The 22,548-nt window shown below is 42.7% G+C and overlaps 1 protein-coding gene and 1 long non-coding RNA gene across 3 annotated transcripts in view; one reads left to right on the plus strand and one right to left on the minus strand.

Annotated features, from left to right (window-relative positions):
• Nucleotides 1–433: 433 nt before the first annotated feature.
• LOC118987186 (uncharacterized) lies at nt 434–6,048 on the minus strand. The gene is made up of 4 exons (XR_005066522.1): nt 5,723–6,048; nt 2,160–2,561; nt 1,030–1,127; nt 434–538 (listed from the first exon to the last, which is right to left on the minus strand). It is a non-coding gene; the product is annotated as an uncharacterized LOC118987186 (long non-coding RNA).
• Nucleotides 6,049–6,062: 14 nt separating this feature from the next.
• APOO (apolipoprotein O) overlaps nt 6,063–22,548 on the plus strand; it is a 54,795-nt gene continuing 38,309 nt past the window's right edge. For both annotated transcript variants that reach the window (XM_037046219.1, XM_037046220.1), the window contains exon 1: nt 6,063–6,324. In XM_037046219.1, the coding sequence (XP_036902114.1) occupies nt 6,316–6,324 (9 nt within the window). In that variant the 5' untranslated portion in view covers nt 6,063–6,315. The remainder of the gene's footprint in view (nt 6,325–22,548) is intronic.

The following is a 22,548-nucleotide window of genomic DNA, read 5'->3' on the forward strand; positions in this document are numbered from 1 at the left end:
TGTGGCATAGCCTTTACCCTGCATGCAAGAAGCTGTGTGAAATATCTTAAGTACAATGGGGAGAAGTCCCAAACCTGATGCCAAATGACACATTTTTGTTCTTTCTTTCAGACTGAGTGGTGAAACATTTCCACCTTTTATTGTGCTTAAAATTTTCATTCCCACTGGAGGCCAGGGTTACAAGTATTTCAGTGGGAAGAACATGTTAAAGCCCCCACTTTCGCCTCCATATGGCCCTGCCCAACATTTATGCCTGTGACAATCACATAAAAATGTACACCAATGGCCTTTTAAAACGGCAAAGCATTATCCATGGAAGCTAGTAACTTGAAGCATTAGGATAATAGATGGGAAAAAAAGAATTAATTTCCTTCTTTCTGTTATTAAACAAATCTAAAATTATAGTCAAACTAGTACCATGGTACTTAAATACAAGTTCTCTATGCGAAGACGATGGACAATGGACCTGCAATGTCGCCAGTTTACCTGGGTGGGTTTTCTCTGAGGGATCCTGCTTTCACTGACATCAGAAATGGGTCTGTGGGTCAGATGGTGAAGAAGTGTATACACTGCTCAGACTTGAGGGTTTTTTCAGAGGGGTTAAAATTCCCTCAGTGTGACTATTGCTAATTATAGAGTACTATAATCATGAGTGATTTTATTAGGACACTATTTGGTACTATATGAGGGAAGTCTTAATATTCTTCCAGGCTTACTATTTTTGTTGTTGTTGTTGTTTGTTTGTTTTTTTGCGGGGGGAGAAGTGGAGGGTATGCATTTTTTTACTCGGATAGGACCATATTACTCATACTGTTCTGCACTTGCCTTTTTCACTAACACAGTATCTTGGCTAACTTTCTACTGCAGATTCACATGCAAGGTTTCAAGGTTTAACACTATGAAAGCACCAACACTTTATTGAACCAGCAACATCTTGATGAACATTATATGGTTTACTTTCTTCACTGTTATAAACAATACTGCAGTGAAATGAAATCTGTCAGACAAAACAAAAAGCAAACTACATACCGCTGCAAAAATTGTGTGCTTTAGGAGATAATATTCTTTTGTCCGTATGAGATAGCCAAGCTCTCTGTATCGTTAGAGCTGCAATATCTTTCTGACTTCTGAGGGAGAGAGAGAAAAAAGAGGTTAAGATCTGTGAAGTCGTTTTCATTTTCCTAAAATCTTAGGGAACGCTGAATTCACGCTTCCTCCTCCCGCACCTCCCCCTCCCGCACTGTGAGACTGACCCAATGAGGAACATTTGGATGTGGCAACTGGAACCGGTCATTTGCAAAATCCAGTTAGAATGAGGAGATGAGATACTTGAGAATATTTCCCTTAAGATTAAAAAACCACCCTGGCTACAACTTTATCATCAAAAGGTATGAGTATTTTTGTGTGTGTGTGTGTGTATGTGTGTGTATGTATAAAATATTGTAAATAATATGTGAGGGGACAAACTTGTTTTCTAAAACCATCCATGACCTAAAATGATCCCACTATAGTTAGTTCTTTTTAAAAAAAATATTTTTATTTATTTATCTTTAGAGGGGAGGGGAAGGAGAGAGGGAGAGAAATATCAATGTATGGTTGCCTCTGCCGAGAACACACAATGTATCGTGTGTCCCCTGCCGGGAACTGGCCTGCAACCCAGGCATGCACCCTGACTGGGAATCGAACCACGATCCTCTGGTTCGCAGGCCCGTGCTCAGTCCACTGAGCTACACCAGCCAGGGCCTGTTAGTTCTTAAAAACACTGTCCAACAAGTTCAAATACTAAGAAAATACAATGTGGACTTGTCGAAGTTTACAGTAGGCTGAATTCTCTTGAAGGAGCAGATGCCCACGCCCTAGGAAAGAAACTCCTTTCTCATGGATGCTTGAACCAGGTGTGGCCCAGACAGGTCAGAGAATTACCTTGGGAACTAGCAGGTCACAGGGATCTCCCTCTCCCCAACCCCCCCAACCCTGTCATTACCCCTCACAGGACCACATGCAAGGAGAGATATTTCTGTATAACGTCACCATCACTGTGAGCTGGCAAAATGCAGGCTACAACGTGTTGGGTAGAAAAGGCCTGGAGTATGGGAAAAACCCTTTGAATCGGAGCCTATGCCATTTATTAGCTGTCTAACCTTCTACAAACCACCTACCTTCTCCCAGTTGCTGCTCCCTCACGTATAAAACGTAGTGAGACTGCTTCACAGAGCTGTGTCAGGATCAAAGAGATGTGCGTTCACATGCTTTGTCAACTATGACATGCTGTAATTATAATAATTACTCAATCCAAAAGTAATTTTAAAACACACACAAACCCTATCATTTACAAAACAAGAAGGGCTTGATGTTCCCTGGGTAAATACCGTATGTAAACTGTTCAGTTGTGGCAAATGATACAAGGTGAAAGATGGCTGCTCCCAGGGGTGCTTCCTTTTTCCTTTCAATCCTTGGCGAAATTACTCTGCAGCCTTTTACCCAGCTTGGATGAACTGATTTTCGAGCACCAGTAATTGCTGCCTTTGAGAAACGACTCATCTTTCTTCTCCCAAAGTACTCTGAAAGTATATAAATTAAGCATTTGAAGCCATAGTCTGTATTATCGCACTGGATGAGACTCAAGTATCATTTGCTCATTGCACTAATTCCAGAGCCCCTTAAAAAGGAAAGCTGAGTGTATCTCTTAATATTGCTTACAGTTTACAGTCTTTGCGTACTAAAATATCATGAGGGATATGGGAAAGATAAGGGGGGGTCTTTCCAATCACCTTCCCACTGCTCTCCCTGTCTCCAGGCTCTTTGTCCTCCTATTCTTTCTCCACACTGCAGCTGGAGTTAACTTTTTAGATGAATAACTCAACTTTATCACTCCCCAACTTACCATCTTTCGGGGACACCTCATTTCCTCCTGGCTGACGACTAGAGTCTTCAGAGTGCCATTCAAGCCTTTTCACAACCTAGCTCCGTTCTCTCTTTCAAATCTCAAAGTACCAACTTTCATTAGCATTCCTCTCTATACTCTGTGAGGACAAGACCTTCTTGCCAAAATCAGTCAATGTTTTACAATTCTGGGCCGTTGATCATGCCATGTCCTCTACCCGGGACGAATTCCCTGCCACCAGCAAACGTCAATTCATTCTTGAAGACCCCCTGAGCTAATTGATGCCAATTGATGCCTCTTTTCTTAAGTTTTCCATTTTTTAAAAAATTTTTATTTATTTCTATTCAGAGGGGAAGGGAAGGAGAGAGGGAGAGAAACATCAATGTGTGGTTGCCTCTCGTGAGTCCCCTGCTGGGAACTGGCCTGCAAACCAGGCATGTGCCCTGACTGGGAATCGAACCATGATCGTGTGATTCACAGGCCTGTGCTCAATCCAGAGCTATGCCAGCCAGGACAAAACATCAGTTCCTTTTTTACAGAACTGCACACTCCTACGTCCAAGGTCCCATAATACTGGATATGCATTCCTTATACGTTACTTCTCATATTGCATCATAGTTTTCTTGGCTGTCACCAAACCAATCTCACTGAGGGGAGGAGGCACCTTGCTAACTATGGAATCCTCAATGCCTAGCAGAGTAGAGGATTTTTACATGCTTGCCTAAAAAATTTCCACCCCGATTTTGTCATGATATAGCTATGAAACTTTGGTCACCCCTAACCTCTAACCTCTAACCCCACCCCTAACCTCTCTAGCACAGTCCCCACCTTGGTAAGTGTGAGGGTGTGTACTAAATCATCTGGTTCCATCTCTGATTTTCTGTCCTTTGATGCAATACTCTAATTTGGATGCAGTTCCCAAATTCTTAGTTACTGCTTAGTCTCTTCTACTAAACCAGGGGCTCTCTATCTCGTCTGTTGGTGTCGTGGACCTCTATGGCACACTCCTTCAAAGAGCTGTTGCATAGCCTTGGAGAAACCATGCATAGCCTTGGCCAGTGTGGCTCAGTTGGCTGCAGTGCCATCCTGTAAACCAAAAGGTCACAAGTTAGATTCCTGGTCATGCCACATACCTGGGTTGCTGGTTCCCTCTCCAGTTGGGATGCATAAGTTTCTCTCTCACATCAATGTTTTTCTCTCTTCCTTCCTCTCTCTCTGAAATCAATAAGCATGTCCTTGGGTGAGGATAAAAAAAGTAAAAATGCATAACATAAAATATACAGGATTACAAAAAACTTCAATTACATTGAAATCATTGTTGCAACATTTTCAAAAAACAAAATTATCGACACGTGCTTTCTTATGCATTAAATGAGAGCTCTAATCCCTACTGTACTTGTGAAGTGGTAATGAGTAGAAATGATATCTAAAGAAGTCTTCCATGACTATAACATGATATGAAGATATCTGTATTTTCCTTTACAAAAAAATATTTTATTTATTTATATTTAGACAGAGGGGAAAGAAGGGAGAAAGAGAAGGAGAGAAACATCAATGTGTGGTTGCCTTTCACACACCCCCTACTGGGGACCTGGCCTGCAACCCAAGCATGTGCCCTGACTGAGAATCGAATTGGTGACCCTTCGGTTCACAGACCGATGCTTAAACCACTGAATCATACCTGCCAGGGCTCTGTACTTTCTATTGATGGCAAAGTCACAGGTATTGCTGATAGTACTGTGGTTTGTTGCCTCCACTATACTTGAAAGAAATGCTAAAGTTCAGTTAGAGGTTAGTAAAAATAAAGTTGTAGTTTTTTCCTATCTGACTTCACATACCCCCCTGAATTAAGAACTCCTGCCCCGATTTACCACTATACTTCACATTTTTATATACATATGACATTCCATTCCTAATGCACAGCCTTCAGAGTCTTCTCAATATTTCTCCTTAGGATTGTGGATGGGGGTGGCTTGGAATATACAATTCGCTTGAGAAGGAGAAAAGCAGCCCTGAACATCTGGGAGCTGGCCGGGCACTCACAGCTGGGCTTTGGTATTAGGTGGCTTCCTAACAACACCTAATTCAGAGCAAAGCCCTGCTTCCTTGAACTTGCCCCCAAATCACCCAACCAAGCCCAAATCCTATAATAAATCCTCCTAACCTTAAGGTGATGCCCCAACTGTTTCCCAAAGTGTGTGATTTCCTCTCAGCAATGAGAAACGAAACAAACCCAGCTTGTTCAACTACAGAGGTGTTCCAAGTGGTCTTTGACTGGTGAACATCACCACACAAACCTCCCAAATCATCTAGGTGCCCGCCTGAATGGGTTTATACGTTCTACAGCGTTAGAGCATGAAATACAAAACGAAATATCAAACACACCTCCATTACGGCACACTATAACAATTATTTAGGTGAGATCACAGTCTATAAACGCAGGCGACCTAGGTTTGGATCCTGGCTTCCCACCTTCTGTGTGGCTTTATACAAATTACTTCTCCGTGCCTCAGTTTCCTCAGATTGGGAATACTGTCCACCGACTTCGGTTGTTGAAAAGATTAGATAAATATGTGTAAGGAGTTCGGACTGAGCTGGGCACATAGTAAACGCCATGGTAGAGCTTACTATTCTTGTCAGTAAGGTAATCGTCATTATTACTTATTTCTACTAGTATTAAGGGACAAACATTTGATTCCTAGTTAGGGGCATACACCTAAGTATATCGATGGGAAAACAAAAGGTCAGGGCCTTGGCAGACTAAAAATCGTAGCAAATTAGTTCAAATTTAAGACCTTAGAAATCTCATCCATGGTAAAAAAAAAAAAATACTGAAACCTTTTGGGAGGTAAATCCAGGTTCCAAACTCGGCGGTTCCGGGCTCCGAGGCTTTTCAAGTCACCGATGGTCCACCGGGCGCCCCCGCGCGGCGGCCTAGCGCACAAATTCTCAGCCCACGTTACTGGGCGCCCAATCCCGGCAGCGGAAGCCGATTCGCAGTGGCGCTGGTCTTCCCGCGCCTCCCTCCTCCCACCGCTCGTGCTGCTCACAAGGAGCTGGCGGTTTCTGGCCGCCTAGCAACCGTCGGCGCAGGGGCGGAGCCTCCGGAAGGCGGGGCTTGAGTTCTCTGGCCGCGCGAAGCTCGACCCGCCCCAGCTTTGCGCCACGCGCCGCAGCTTAGCGCCGCACGCCACACCTTCGCGCGACGCGCCGCAGTTTAGCGCGACGCGCCGCAGCTTAGCGACGTCGCTTGTAACCCAGGCTTCCGAACTAAGCTTTCGCGAGATCCATTCGGCTGTACCGCCTACGCTCGCAACGCGGCCCACCTGCGGTCGGAAGAATCAGGGCCCTATCCGGCCGCCGTAGCCGCCTGTCTGTAGTGGGCGTGGCCTAGGCCGGGGTGACCCGCCGGAGCCGCCGCTGCCAGCGACATGTTCAAGGTGAGAGCCTGGAGTTGGGTCACCGATGTCACCGCTCCCTCCCGGCCTCCCGGAGCCCTTCCCGCGCTCTCACGGGCCTCTCTGGGGACCAAGCCCTGTTCACCGCGAGGCTTTTCTCGCCTCCGGCCGGCTGCGTCTTGCTCCGGTGGTTCATTCACTTGTCCGCTTGGAGCCGGCGGTTGCCAGGTGGAGGCGTGAGACTCCGGGGTGGGTGGGGCTATTTGGGTCGTACTTTCGTGAATAAAACATTCTGAAAAATTCAAGTAACCCCCAAAGTATTCACCCTCTTCCCCCGGTGCTCTCTTGGGTCTGTGGTAGGGTGCCCTCTTGGGTTTGTGGTAGGGTGAGGCCATCTCCAGGCACTGCGGGGTTCGGCTTCGGTTGCTCGGTAGGGTCAGGTTTCAGAACCTAGTGGGTGAATGGGGGAGGGCCGCCCACTTGAAAAACATTTGCAGGATGTGGGGGTTGCTGGCACTGGAGTAGCTGGGTCGAGGGGGTGGGAAGCTGGAGCTCGCTCCTCTCCTTAGTGAACATTATCTCGTATGGACAAGTTGTCCTCTTTAAATTTTATGAATTCGTGTCCTTTGAAAGAAATGGACTTGTACAGTGAAGACTTTGTTCGAAAATCTTCACTTTAACGTGAAGTTACCTTTCTACTACTTAAGAAAGTAAATGATAGTTTCTATCATGAAAAACAAGCTACCAGAAATGAGTCTGCAAGAAGCATAACACCGATATAATAATGCTAATGAAATTTCAAAAGTACCACTCAAAAGTTTTGTCGAATCCCTGCAGTGTACTTTGGGCGCGTTAGTACAGGCTATAAAAATCAGAACATAGATTTCACCTTCCAATCCTGGCATTGCCACTTTTCTAGCTGTATGACCTTGAGCAAGTCATTTCACTGCTTTGTACCTGTTTTCCTATTGGTGAAATCGGGGGAATAGCACATACCTCGTAGGAATGTTATAAAGAATAAATAAGTTAGTATGTGTAAAGCACTTGGAAGGGGCTCTGGCGCATAGAAATACCATCTGGGCATTCGCTTTTATTTTGTCTTCAGGCAGCTCCCAGTTTAGTCAGGATGACAGATCCCATAAGCAGCTTGCACCCACTTGATTACTTTGTGTTGAACACCCATTATGTGCTAGAAACTCAGCTCAGTTTTAGGGTTGCAACGACAAGGGAAACACTGTGATCAGTTTACATGGGTATGAACAACGTACTGTGGTACTAAAAAGAGAGAGCAGTATTTTCTCTGCCTAAACCAGGGGTTCTTATCTTGAGAACCACAGCCCCTCAAAAGTATCTGGAGAGAATCCTGGGAGACCCTGATTTCTGATGGAAAAAGAATTTTTTCACTAATCTCCCACTGAAGTTTGGCCATTTCTTCAGTTATAGATGTAGGCAACTGTTTCATTTATCTGTTGCTAGAGAATAAACCACTGCAAGCCAGTGCCTGAAAACTGATTTGTCTTTGCCATCTAGGTTGGCTGGGCAGTTCTGCTGGCATTCGCCCAGCAGCTGAATTCAGCTGGTGGCTACACTACAGGGTGGTCTTACTCCCCTATCTGGGGGCTTGGTACCTCTCAGTGTGCCTAAGTTGGGCTTCCTCAAATGGCTACTGGGTTCCAAGAGAGCAAGTCCCAGTGTGCAAACTTACCTGCTTGCTTCACATTTGCTGATGTCAAGACAGGTCACCTGGCCAACTCCAGAGTCATTGTGGTTGGGGATTACATGGATATGAGGAGAGGTCGTGTGGTTTGCTAGGACCCACTGATTAATTAATTCTTAAAAATATCTTTATTATATTTCTTTCCATTATCATTCTGTCTCCTTGTAACCCCTCCCCCCAGCAATCACCACACTGTTGTCCATCTCCCTGAATCCCTTTTTCCTTTTTGCTCAATCCATCCACCCCCTAACTTCCCTACCACTAGCTGTCATCTGTTGGGACTCATTAAATGATAAGCTACCACAGCAACAAATCAGTTGTATGAGCAGTACCTGTCACCAGTAGAAGTCCGAGACCAGTGCAAGTCACAGACATTTTCACATCATATTCTTGTTGCAGATGTCATTTATGCTCATCACTACAAAATTACAGTACTTCCAGGACTCACTGTTAGATCTTTTTTTTAAAGATTTAAAAAAATTATTTATCTTTAGAGAGGAAGGAAAGGAGAGAGGGAGAGAAATATCAATGTATGGTTGCCTCTCGTGTGTCCCTTCCTGGGAACTGGCCTGCAACCCAGGCATGTGCGCTGACTGGGAATCGAACCACGATCCTCTGGTTCATAGGCCCGTGTTCAGTCCACTGAGCTACACCAGCCAGGACAGATCTTTTTCTTTAAGGAGCTAATAGAGAAGCACATATTACTATATCAGATTTTGGATTTTAAACTATTTTTATAACTATTGCAATATAATTGGTATTTCAGGCATTTAGAAGCATTACTTTGAGAAGGGGTCCACAGGGCTCACCAGACTGCTAAAGAAGTCCATGGCACAAAAAGGCAAGGAATCCCTGGGGACTTAAGGAGAGGCTTCACAGTGGAGACACTGACATTTAGTTTTGAAAGGCAAATAGGAGTCCCTGAGGTGGATGGACTGGGGAACAGCACTGGTACTCAACTGGCAGACATGCCATGAACTCCGTTCTGTTGTGTCAAGGGAAAGATAGAGGGAGCCGAAATGATGGAAACATGTAGTTGGAGTAGATAAGATGCAAGAAACCTTGGGGGACCCCAAAATACAAGGAGTAGGTAGAGGAAGAGGGGAGGCCAGAGATGTTCGAGAAGCAACTTTTGAGAAGTAGAGGAATGAGAAGAGTGATGTTTTGAAAACTAAGGGAGGAAAGTTTCAAGAATGACAGGCTGTTAGGTTGCATTCAGCTGGGTGAACCCAATTGCTTAGATAGTAAGGGAAATTATGTCATAAAGTCCAGGGGAAGGGTGGGCTCCTGTGGGTCAACAGTGCCATCGAGGGCCCTGTCTCTTGGCTTTCAACAGTGAGATTGGTTCCCCTATGGTTGCAAGATGACTGCCTATAACACATGCTTTCCCAGTCACTAGAACAGGGGGTGTCAAACTAATTTTCACCCCAGGGGGCTGCATTGGCCTCAAGGTTGCCTTCAAAGGGCCAAGATAATTTTAGGGCTGTATAAATGTACCTACTCCTTAACTGCTAAGGAGCTGAAATCACATTCAGCCTTTTGAAGGCAACTGCAAGGCTGATGTGGCCCCTGGTGAAAATGAGTTTGACACCTCTGCTCTAGAGTAAGAGAGAGGACAAGATTCCCATGCTTGGATCATGCTCTTCCTTCAGTCTGATCTGACCAACTTAGGTCAGGTGTCTGCCCCTGACCCTTTAGGAGTCATGACCCTTCGGTGGCTAGGGAAATGCCATGCTCTGATTGGCTTAGACACAGGGTCATGTCCAGATAAGGTCACTTCACCTTAATCACATAGGAGGGGAATTAATTCATGAACACAGCGAGGGAATGGAGACCGGATGCACAACCAACAATGTCCATTACAGAAAGATGAGTTCAGTGAGTTTGGGAAAGTATTTATCGATTTGGGCAATTTGAAAAGCTTTCACGATACATGTAGGTTTAACTAATGGAAGTGAAAGCTGGATTAACGTGGGTGGCGACTGAGAGAAGTGTAAATGTGCACAATGGTGGATAAGCTTGACCGTCAAGGGAAGGAGAGAGAATATGCTGACAGCGACAGGTTGGGTCAAGATTCTAGAGTTGTCTTCCGGTTGTTGGAGTATTCAAGATGTGGCAGTGTATGTGGCCTAGGGAGGAGTGTGGGGAGGGAGCTTTTACAAGAGGGGGTCCCCCAGCTTTCAAAGGAGGAGAGATTCCCTTCGTCCCGTGAGGTGGAAGGAGAGGGATGGGAGTGATTGTGGACACTGGTTCTCATCTGGATGGTACCACCCCTTCTGAGTACTTGAGTTGGTCTTCACATCTTTAGTTGTGTTGAGCCTTTATTATTGAAATATAATTCTTACAAATCTTTTCCTTTTTGTTCTCCGTGATGTTGCCATCAAATCAGTCTGCTGCTCTCTTTTATTGGACGTATGCTTGTACCTAGGTGATGAATTCTGTTCAAGCATAGCGAAAGAGTTACTTTAAAAATAATTTGTCCTAAAACGGTGGTGTTAGGTCTGGTTGTTGAGAACCAGTGCTTCTCAAACTGTGATGTGCGTGCGACTCTTTCTACAATGCAGCTTCCCATTCAGTAGGTCTGAAGTGGGGCCTCAGATTGTCCATTTTTAACAAGTTCTGGGAGATACAGATGCTGCTGCTCCCCCATCATACTTTTAATGGCAAGCACTGAGGCACATTGATAGATGAATGGTTTCTTGTGTTTTTACGTGACTAGTTTTACGAGTGTGGTGGAATTTGGAAGAGGCACTGGGCAAGGAACAAAAAAGATAAATGAGAGGCTTTGAAGGGCTCTGCTGAGTGCTGCTGGGGCAGGTCTGTCATGAGTGCAGCTTGGGAGTGCGGACAGAGCAAATAGGGTTGATCTGGCTCTGCGAGTTATCAGCTTGGATCAGCTAGGACTGGAAGGCAAAGGAGTTGGTAGTACAGGTGTTGGCAGAAAAAGTACAGTGTGTGACTAGTTATGCGCATACACCATTAAAATAGTTGAACTGCAACTGTTTTGATTTAGCCATTCATCTTTACGTCAGTAGGGGGCACTAAAGGATTAAAAACCACATTTGAAAGGCTGGCCAGAATTTGAATTTCATTGCAGGAAGCAGTTTTTCCGGCTGCTGCTTTAGGAAGCCTGAATGTTGAATAGATACACCCAGTTCCCAGATTCACATGAATAGATTTCATTCATTACACAAATGTTTACCATGGTCCAGCTATGGCCTGGGCACCGTTCTGTGCCCTGGCAGGTATAAATGAAAATACCCAGTTTTTACCTAGGAGAGGGTCCCCAAATTTGGCTATGCATCAGAATTAGTCAAGAGATGAGTAGTTTTCCAGAGTCCTGGCCACAAATCAGATTTAGTTTATAAGTGACGTGCAGGAACCTCTAGGATTTTTTTTTTGTAGTTATTGTTTTAAAATTATTTTATTGTTCAATTACAGTTGTCTCCATTTACCCATACCACTCCCCCCCACCCCAGCCAAACCCACCTCCCTTCCTTGCTTTCACCACCTGCCCCTTGGTTTTGTTTGTGTGTCCTTTATAGTTGTTCCTGAAAACCCTTACTCCCATTATCCCCTCCCACCTCCCCTCTGGTTACTGCCAGACTGTTTTAATTTCAATGTCTCTGATTATATTTTGCTTGCTTTTTTCTTTTGTTGATTAGGTTCCTGTTAAAGGTGAGATCATATGGTATTTGTCCCTCACTGCCTGACTTATTTCATTTAGCATAATGCTCTCCAGTTCCATCCATGCTGTTGTGAAGGGTAGGAGGAGCTCCTTTCTTTTTGCTGCATAGAATTCCACTGTGTAAATGTACCACAGTTTTTGGATCCACTCATTTACTGATGGGCATCTAGGCCGCTTCCAGCACTTGGCTTTTATATTGTGCTGCTATGGACATTGGGGTACATACATTCTTTTGGGGTGGTGTTTCAGGGTTCTTAGGGTATAATCCCAGTAGTGGAATTGCTGGGTCCAAAGGCAGTTCTATTTTTCGTTTTCTGAGGAAATTCCATACTGGTTTTCACAGTGGCTGCACCAGTCTGCATTCCCACCAACAGTGCACTAGGCAGGAACCTCTAGTTTTGGGGGGGAGAAAACAAAAAACAAAACAAAAAAAAACCCCACTCCAGGTGACTGTGAAACTTCCATTTGAGGAGCGTGTCACTGTACTGTTAGCACAAACAGAAGCAGCCCATTCCAATGTGGTGGGGGAGGTGCTCTGATGTCTGTGTGTTGATGTCTGTGTGTTGAGGAAACATAGAGCAGTGGGTCTCAACCTTGACTGTATATCAGAACCTGCTGGGGGGCTTTTATAAGCCCCAATGCCCAGGTTTCACCCAGGCCAATGCCATCAGAATCTGTAGGGTTGAGATCTAGGCGGCTAGTTTTTAGAGCTTGCCGCCAACTTTGAGAGCCACTGACTTAGAGGAACGAGCACCAGCAGGGGGCATCAGGAGACTTTGTAGAGGAGCCTGAGCTTGTGCTGACCTTTGAAGCTGGGCTGACAGGTTGTGAAAGGGCCTTCCAAGTAGAGCAGAAAAGTGCACGCAAGGACAGAGAAGGGAGGACTCAGCGCAATATTAAGACCTTGGGCCTCACCTGTTACCGTGGGCGAGATACCAGAGTTCTCTGTAGCTGTGTCCTTATCTGTAAAACAAGCATGAGGCTAGCACCAACCTCAAATTGTAGTGTGGAGAATTAACTCATTAACTCAGACCTAAAGCCTAGCATGGTGCTTGGTACAATGTAAGTCTCGATAAACATGAGCTGCTAGTACCTTTTAGCTGGCCTCTCGTAGGAGGCTGCTACAGTAGTGTTGTGGTGGTGTACATTCTTGGGGCTCTCTGAAAGTACTCATTCACAACTTGGTAGCTGACTGAATGTGGCAGAGGAGGGAGAAGAATACAAGGATGCCGTTCAGGCTTTTGGGTTGGAAAATTCAGTGGCTATTAGAACCATTCATTGAAATGGGAAAGAGGAAGAAGGCCGAGTGTGTTTTGGGGGTGAAGGTAATTTGATTTTGAAGAGGTTGGGCTTGTTGAAGTATCTGTGGACATTAAGAGGTGATACTCAGCTGACATGGAACCCAGGGGTATGGAGTTTTCATGAGAGAGATGTGGGTTGGAGATGGGAGAGTCCTCAGATGCCTCAGGGGTGAGAAGGTAGACAGTAAAACCTGGTCTGCATCAGTTCGTTCCCTAAGGACAGATGTGACCCGCACTCAGAGCCCGAGATGACTGGATCTTTTTGTCTGTAGGGCATTGTTACCTCACATATTCTCTGTGGCTGTTTGGTCTTTCTTATGTATTGATTTGAGAGGAAGGGAGGAAGGGAGAGAAGGAGTTGGGAGGGGGGAAGAAAGGGAGAGAGAAACATCAGTTTGTCCTTCCACTTATTTGTACATTCATTGGTTGCTTCCTGTCCGTGCCCTGACCCAGGATCAGACCCACATCCTGGGTGTATTAGGATGATGCTTTAACCAACTGAGCTGCCGGGGCTGTTTGATCTTGATTTTTCTGTCCATTGGAAAAGAAATACTGTAACTGTATTTTACTCGCTTATTATTTTAAATGCCACATATTTTTAAAGATAATAAAGATTTTTTCCCCTCCCAATTTAGGCATCTCTGAGGGAATTTCTCCTTGAGTAGTGAATACATTTTTACTCACATAAATACGTATTTCTATGCAGAATAGTGAACACGTTTTTACTCACATAAATACATATTTCTGTGCAGAATTAACTTGATTTTTTTCCCTGTTGGGTGGTACATCACGAAGAAGAAAAAAAACTGCTTGCACTGCTGGACGTGGTCTGAAAGCACAGGCTTGGCCTCTAGTTAGTGTTTCGGGTGTTGACTAAGCAACCTTAATGAGATGTCTTCTCTTTTGGAGTCCCCTTATTAAGGGACTGTGGTGACAGTAATATGCTCCTCCATATCACACAGGATATTTAGGGGGTTCAAATGAGATGACGCATGGGAAAAGCACACACAGTCCACTACAAAGCATGATATGAATGTAAAGTATTTTCAATTCCTTCTGCATCACGTCTGCCCAGTGATCTAGAATTTCAGGTTAGTACTGTGGACTTGAGACTGTGAAAAGTAGATCCGACTGAAATACATTCACTTCTCATTTGGAACTGAATTCCGCTTAGGCCACTGTAACACTCTTCCATCCACTTCTAAAATGCAAATAGCCTCTCATTCGAAGCTAATGCTGGAAGGGGGAGTAAGAAATAGATGAATTAAACTTTAAAAGAATGGGGTGGGGGCAGAGACAAAATGCAGGACAGCAGATAATGTACTAGACATTTTTGATAAACATATTACCCTATGAGGCTTATGCATATTTGTAGACTTTTATGATATAAAGGTTTAGTTTGTAGTCTGTATGTTTATGTATTCCATATCCATGTCCTTTCTAGACTAAACTGGAACTTCTTTGAGGCTAGGAAATGAATTTTGACATTTCTTTGTGTGGTACATTTATAATTACTGCAAATAATTAAATACATAGGAAAGCTCTAAAAAAGAGAAAGCTCTAGCAAACATACGTATTTCAAAAAATTGAGATTTGAGTTATTTATATCATGATAGGAAGGTACCAAAGGATTTTTTTTAATGAAGGGATTAAAAAAGCTTGTATTAGTTGATTTTCCTACAATAATGCTTAAGTGGAATTTTAGAATTAGTGCATATAACATGAAACTACGTAGATATTTTCAGGGAAAAAATCTCAATCTAAAGGTATATTTTTGAACTTACAAGTTGTGTGTTTTTTACTTTTGCTGAGTTTTTCTTTTATCATTTGATCCTCACCTGAGGATGTATTTATTGATTTTAGACAGAGAGAGGAAGAGGGGGAGAGAGAGAAAGAGAGAGACAGACAGACAGACAGACATCAATGTGAGAGAGACACAAACATCAATTGGTTGCCTCCCACACGCTCCCTGACCAGGGATCGAACCTGCAACCTAGGTATGTGCCTTGACCACAGATCAAAGCCACAGTCTTCTTGTATAGACAGCACTCCAACCAACTGAACCACTACATGAGGCTGCTAAGTTTTTCTTAATTTTTGCATGGCCTCATGCTAGTTTTATTGGAAAGCTTCATCAATACCAATTAATGTAGTCGGTTTTAAAGCTTGTGTTCATTGTACACAAAAACTTGTAGAGGCAAGAATTTAGAGCAAAGTTGTATTTTTCATTATGCTGAGAGCCTGTAATTTGGACTGGTAAGCTGCATCTTCGTGATAATAGCATTATATATAGTACAATTGTGTTTTGAATGAATATAGTCTTAAAGGCACTTTAAATACTGTCACCCTTTGTTTTCCTACTTCTTTCTGACTCCTTGAAGCAATGATGTGTTTTATTCAGAGCCCACACTGGCTCCAACTTAAGGAGAGGATAAGTAGCTTTCTGTGGGAGCTAGAGATAGATTCTCAAGTGCATGTTCATTGCTTTAGTTGGGGGTGGGGATACCCAGTGGTCTCTTTTTCAGACATGTTTAATCCTTTGAATGGTCTTTTAAATAGGAGATATAAAAATAATAATGGTACATTCCCCCCCACCCCCCATCCCACACATGTCAGTCCTTCTGAAATAACAGACTATTTTACTTCATGCTTGTTGGAATGAATCTCCTCTTCCATTGGGGGGGCTGATTTATGTGTTGCATTATGACACGAGTTAAACTGGTGAGTAAGTAAGCACCAAGTGATAGGAGGACTTCAACAAGTTTACTAAATCCTCTGATGATGGCTCGCCTCCCTTAACTAATATTGACTCTGAGCCTGTTTATGAGGTCACATCATCTGGGGGCACGGTTGTGCATAGTCTCAAGACTGACTTTTCTTACTTTTGTTCCTTATTCTCACAGAATGTTTCATTATGAATCCAGATTATCATAGCTGAATTGAGCCTTGCACATGATTTCTTTTCAAAAGAATTTTGGAGTTTTCTTTTCCTGCAAGATGATAATGCCCGTGACTAAGGGAGATGAGGTGGAAGGTAGTTGTCATCAGTGAACCTGGCATTCTCTGTGCACATACTGGTTGGTCTATTAGGAAATGAAACCTATTAGGAAACGTTCTCTGTGCACACAGGGATATATTAGGAAATGAAGACTAGATAGACTTTACTTCGACAGAATAGCTCTTCCTCTTAGAAAATGTAGATTTTTAAAAGTTTTTTGAAAAGAGAAGCATTTGAAAGGCAAGTCTTGAAGCAAATGTTCCTTTGTGATTTTTTTCCTACCTATATTCCCTTAACTCAGAAAAGAATGAATAGATTTGGGGATGCCATTCCCAAAGAGAAAATTATATAGATACATATACATATACACATACACATATATACATATGTGTATATATATATGTATGTATGTTTTGGAGATGTACGTAAGCAGTGGTAAATTTCTGTCTGAATGAGGAAGTACAAAATATTTGAAACACGGTAAATTACATGTCATTTCTGTTCCATGCCTGTGAAACCAGTACAACCCAACCAGATGACTCAAAACCTGCCTGAAGAAACAATTATCTCATTCTTTGGCCCTGAGGTTTCCTTCCTGTTTATCAGACAAATTTACTATTTTTTGTGTGAATTTAACAAAATCTGATAACTATTTTTAATGAGTAGGAAATGGAACAATTACAGCCAAGACAGTTTTGTTTTTGTTTTGTTTTGTTTTGTTTTGCTTTGCTGACCTCATTTTGTGGTGAATTCTGCTTTCCAAAGATAAAATAGTAGTTGGTTTTCTGTAAGAAAAAGATAAACACTGATCTTGAAAACAGCCTCGTTTTTTTTTTTCTTTAGTCATCCTTTAGATCACAGTGTGTTTACAGTGGACGAGGAAGAACTAGGAAATACCAATGACTCCAGTACAGAATTGAAAGTTCGTCATAAAATAGTTCTGTGTTTGTCATAGTTGGAAGACAGCTTTTCTTTTTGTTGGTTAAAGTCTGAACTCTCAAAATATCTGGCTTCATAATCCCTTCACTATGAAACAGGTTGAAGTCATTGTGGTTTGCATTGTTGAAGTATAGGTGCTCCCCAAATGTGTACATTCAAATGAGTGCTGTTTTGCCAGGACACATTTAATTTTTCTGTCAGTAGATTTTTTCCAAACATACTGTCACTCATCAATATATTTATTCCAAAAATGTCATCAGAGATAGCCAGAAATATCTTCTTTTGGGGTTATCTTCATACTTCGTGGTAAATTCTTTAGAATATACTCAGGAGCCAGCCACTTTAGTTTTTTGCATATTACAACCCAAATCAATATTCATCTTTAAAACTTCAGGATATACAGATAATACTAGAGAATCCCACTATCTGTAGGTAACCACTGTTATCATCTTTTTTCAGACTCGTTTCTGGGCATACTTTTATATACCTTCAGCTTGACGTTTAAAAAAAACTCACAAATCCCCCGCCTTTTAAACAAACACCATTTTCTAATCTGCTTTCTCATTTTTATTTCAAATATATTGAAACTGATTTTCTTAGAAGGCAAAAATTTGATCTGAGGATGTTTAGAAATAGAAGCCACATAATCACATATTAAAAGTAACTTTCTTTTACTAACTTTGTATACAGCTAGTTGCCATAAATTCCAACTTAGTATATGATTTACCAAGATTACCACTTTGAAGAAAATCACTTTTTTTTTTGAGGAGGCATACTGTTTCTTTTTCTTTCTGGCTACCTTGATTTTTTTTCTTTTTTGCCATCTTAACCATTTTTCTAGTTCCATGTATCTTTTAATGTGCTAAAAAGTTAGGTAAAATTTATCAGCTTAATCCTTTTTAAGTGGACAGTGCAGTAGTGTTCACTGTGTTTACACTGATGTGGAAAAGAGCTCCAGAACTTTTTCATCTTGCCAAACAGAGATTCTATACCCATTAAACAACTCCTATTTCCTCCTTCCTTCAGCTCCTGGTAACCACCATTTACTTCCTGTTTCCGTGAATTTGACTACTTTAAATATCTCCTATAAATTAAATTATACGGTATTTCACAGCTCTAGTATTCCGTGGTATGTGTATGCCACATTTTCGTTACCCATTCATCTTTCCATGGGCACTTGGGTTGCTTCCACTTTTTGGCTATTGTGAATAATGTCGTTATGAACGTGGATGTGCAAATCTAATCTTAAGACCCTGCTTTCAATTCTTTTGGATAAATACCCAGAAGTGGAATTGCTGGATCATATGGTAGTTCTATTTTTAGTTTTTTGAGGAACCTCCATGCTGTTTTCCTTAATAGCGCACCGTTGTACAATCCCACCAACTGTGCACAAAGATTTCTGTTTCTCTATATCCTCGCCAACAGTTGTCATTTTCTGAGAGAGGAGGGAAGGGAGAAAGAGAGGGAGAGAAACATCAGTGTGTGAGAGATACATTGATCAGTTGCCTCTCGCATGATCCCAACTGGGGACCTGGCCCGCAACCCAGGCATGTGCCCTGACTGGGAACCGAACTGGCGACCCTTTGGTTCACAGGCCGGCACTCAATCCACTGAGCCACACCAGCCAGGGCTTTCTGATTTTTTGATAGTGACCATCTTAAGGGGTGTGAGGTGAGGAAATATCTCTTAAAAATGGTGTAAGTAACACTTAAATAACTTTTCTTAAAAAAAAAGTCAAGACAGTACAGTTAAGGTAATTAAGTGTTAGGTTTCCACTATCCGCTTCTCTCCAACCCCCTTCTCAGAGAAAGCTCTTGTTACCAGTTTGGTGTGTAGCCCTCCAGATTAGAAAGAATTGTTGTATAAAATGTAGGTACTCTACTGAATGCTCCTTTTGGGGGTGAGGGCAAATCCTTTTGGCGTATCAAGAGCATGGACTCTTTTAGTTTCTCTTTATTTTTGATTCAAGACAGTAGTGTGGTCTGATTTGGGCAAAATTGTTGATTTGTTTCATTTTTTAATTTTATTTATTTTTATTATTTTTAGAGAGAGGGGAAGGGAGGGAGGAAGAGAGGGAGAGAAACATCGCTCTGCTGTGTCTTGTATGTGCCTGACCAGGGACTGAACCCACAAAACAGGCCTGTGCCCTGGGTGGGAATCAAACCAGTGACCCTGCTTTGTGGGTTGATGCCCAACCAACTGAGCCACACTGGTCAAAGCTTGATGTACAGGTAATGTAACAGCTAAAATGCTATAATTGAAGCGTTAGATTTGTTTATGCAATTTTTTGAGTTGGCAGAACTTTTTTCATTTTTAAATTTGTGTTTTTTCCATTACCATTTACCTCGCCTATACCCTCTGCCACCTCTGTCCACCTCCCTCCCCACTGCAGTCACCACACTGGTGTCCATGTCCATAAGTTCTTTCTTTTGATACCAAATTATTTTGAGTGGATTACCATTGAACCCCTATCTGCCCTTGGTATTAAAAGGGAAAATTTTGATTAAGAATATTTTTGAACCATGGCCCATGTGGCTCAGTTGATTGGAGCATTGTCCCATAAACAGAAAGGTCGTAGGTTCGATTCCCTGGTCAGGGCACATGCCTGGGTTGTGGATTGTTTCCTGGTGGGGGCGTGTATGGGAGGCAATGGATGGGTCCATGTTTCCCCCTCCCTCCCTCCCTCCCTCCCTCCTTCCCTCCTTCTCTCTCTGAAAGCAATGAAAAAAATGTCCTCAGGTGAGGATTTAGAAAAAGAACTTTTGATATTAAAGTAACAGCGTGGTTTACGGTTGCCTATATTTGCTTTGTCTAGCAATTACATCTACTCATGGGTGTAGCTGAAAAGATTGTGGCGTGTCAGAAATGCTCGTGTTCCAAACCTTCCTTCTCTTTATGGTGCCTGTTCTTAATGATGCTGAGTCTCAGCATCAATCTGATGGATGACTTTACTAAAAAAAAAAAAAAAAAAAAAAAAAAAAAAAAAAAAAAAAAAGGAAGGGAGGGTGGCAAGCAGGCAGGCATAAACTTTTTGATTGTTGATTCCACTGTTGTCTCTGCAGTTGTTTCCCGCAATTTCTAGTTGTGGTACATTATTCCTTTTTCTGTGTTACTTCTGTCCCTTGTTTGTTAGTGCACTTATCACAGGTGGTGTAGTTATTTGTTTATCCTCTTTATTAGATTGTGGAGGCAGAGACCACATGTTATTGCTTTTGAAGTCTGTTTTCATTGTTTCATTAAAGAGTTGCTTTGATGTTGTCCTTTGACTGTGTGGCTTGTAGGGCTATTAAATGAGGTAGAGAAACTCAGAGAAAACCAGGTTTTAGAGAAAGAAAATCCATTATGAGGTAGTAATTGAAAAACCTGGTGAAGGTGTCCCTGGGGAGTTAGACACACAAGCCTAAGGCTTAGGGAGAGAGAGGGTCCTGGCTGGGAATGCTGATTTGGGCATCAAAAGCATAGGGTTGGATTTAAAGCCTTAGATTTAAATGAAATTGCTTTGGTGTGAGAAGAGGAGAGGGCTTAAGGACTGGGTTAAGGACTCATCAACTTCGAAGAGATGGACAGAGGAGGAGAAGACCCGTAATGAGAGTGAAGGAGTGCCCTACAAAGCTCCCATAATGGAGCTAGAGGGGAATCTTGAAACAAAGGAAGAGAGTTCAGAGACAATGGAGTGTTACTCATTTCGGGGTGCAACCAAGATTCCAGATATCCATTGAAGTTTAGTAACTGGGGGACCTTGGGAAGAACAGTTTTAGGTACCTTGAGTAGTGAAGGGAGGAGGGAAAAAGGAAAGAAAGCAAACAGAGTCTTTTTAACTTGGTGTTGAAATATGCATACAGTAGAGCACACAGATCACAAGTGAGCTTTTACAAACTGGCCATACTAGTCTATCGAGCACTCTAGAAGCCCTTGTCAATGTGAGAAATGTCCAAACCTGTAGAGAATTTTCGTGAGTGCATTTGAACCAAACTGATGACAATTGCCGGGAAGCAAAATGTCAGTGGACTGAGAAAATGCCCCAGAGATTGGCAGTTTTACCACTTTATACATCAGAATCAAAGGAGAAGACATGAGGGGGTTATTTGAAATCCATTGGTGGTAGATTAAGGAGGCAGGAGAAAGCAAAGCGAGGAAGTCTCTGAGGTTGGATACAGAGTAGAAGGGATAGACACATACTCCTGTTCCACTGGTGGGTACAGGATGGTGAACAGTTCACCTGTGCGGCACATGCAGATGGCGTGGGGGAGACAAGGTTACAAGGCAGGGTTCTGAGGTCTGTGCTGCGGGGAGGGATTGTGCCCTGAGGGGTCTGGAAAAAATGGAAATTACCCTCACATTCTAAAGATACGCTATTGTAGACATAAAAACACAACGGATGGGCTCAGTTAGGTAAAGACTGACTTTGTTAGAGGATAGTATGGGCCTAGGATGTGACTGTCCACCACGAACTGCTTTTACTTAGGAAGGTTTAATTTCAGACCATCCCACGTGCTTACTTTGGTCCCTTAGTTTGTAAGGCCACCATTCAGGTCACCCCTGAGTTTGTCAGGGTTAGTGTGTGGCCTCTTTTTCTCCCACACCCTCGTGGCCCCTTCTAGTCACTCTCTAGCTCGCTAAGGGTATCCACTATTCTGCCTTCTAACCATAGGCTATTTTTTAAAATTGATTTGAGAGAGAGAGAGAGCAGGAGAGAAAGAAAATTCGATTTGTTGTTCCACTTATTTTGTGCATTCATTGGTTGCTTCTTGTATGTGCCTTGACCGGGGATCCAACCCCCAACCTTGGTATCTCTGGATGGTGCTCTAACCAACTGGATACCCAGCCATGGCCTAATCATAGTCTATTTTTTTAAGTTTTTATTTTATTTTTAAGTATATTTTCCTGATTGTGTTATTACAGTTCCAATTTTCTCCCTCCCCCCCCTCCTCCCAGTACCCCCATTCCCTCCAGCAGTCCCCCCCCCTTAGTTCATGTCCATGTGTCATGCATATGAGTTCTTTGGCTTCTCCATTTCCTATACTGTTCTTAACATCCTTACTTTGTACCTACCAATTTGTGCTTCTTTTTGGAGATGAGAACGACTATATACTGGATTCTCCATAAAGTTGAAAAATGAAGGCAGTTTTCAGGGTTTTGAGACCCATCGTTTCTAAATATCCTTGAGGGTAGCTTATTTAAATAGCTTGCAGATTTTGTCTTTAAAGCCATTTTACTGGGACACAATGAGAAAGAGGTCCTGGGGTTCTGGACCAGAATTCTGGGCAGCGCACTTTTATTGCTAAACAAGGACAACTGCCAGTCTTGGTGCTCAGTTTCTGTAGACAGTGAAGGCGCCTGTGGACTATGTAAAACAAACGTTGAAAGACAATGAGAGAGAGAGTTCAAAGGTCTAAGATGGAGACAATATCTTGATAGGGAGAGTATAAGATACCTTGCTGGGGGTAGAATCAGACAGACAGTTTAGCCATGTGAGCCAGGGAACTTAGTGACACTTTCCATGAGGTCCCCAGCTCACTTTTGTTTGAGCCAAATTTTAGTTTTCGCTGTGACTATGGGTTTCTTACACCTATATTCAAAACCAACCCCCAGACCAGCCAACACATTGGGGCCCTTACTTTGA

Source organism: Sturnira hondurensis, unplaced genomic scaffold, assembly GCF_014824575.4.
Source record: "Sturnira hondurensis isolate 20B ecotype Veracruz unplaced genomic scaffold, ASM1482457v3 Scaffold0005220, whole genome shotgun sequence".
Classification (NCBI taxonomy): Eukaryota; Metazoa; Chordata; class Mammalia; order Chiroptera; family Phyllostomidae; genus Sturnira; species Sturnira hondurensis.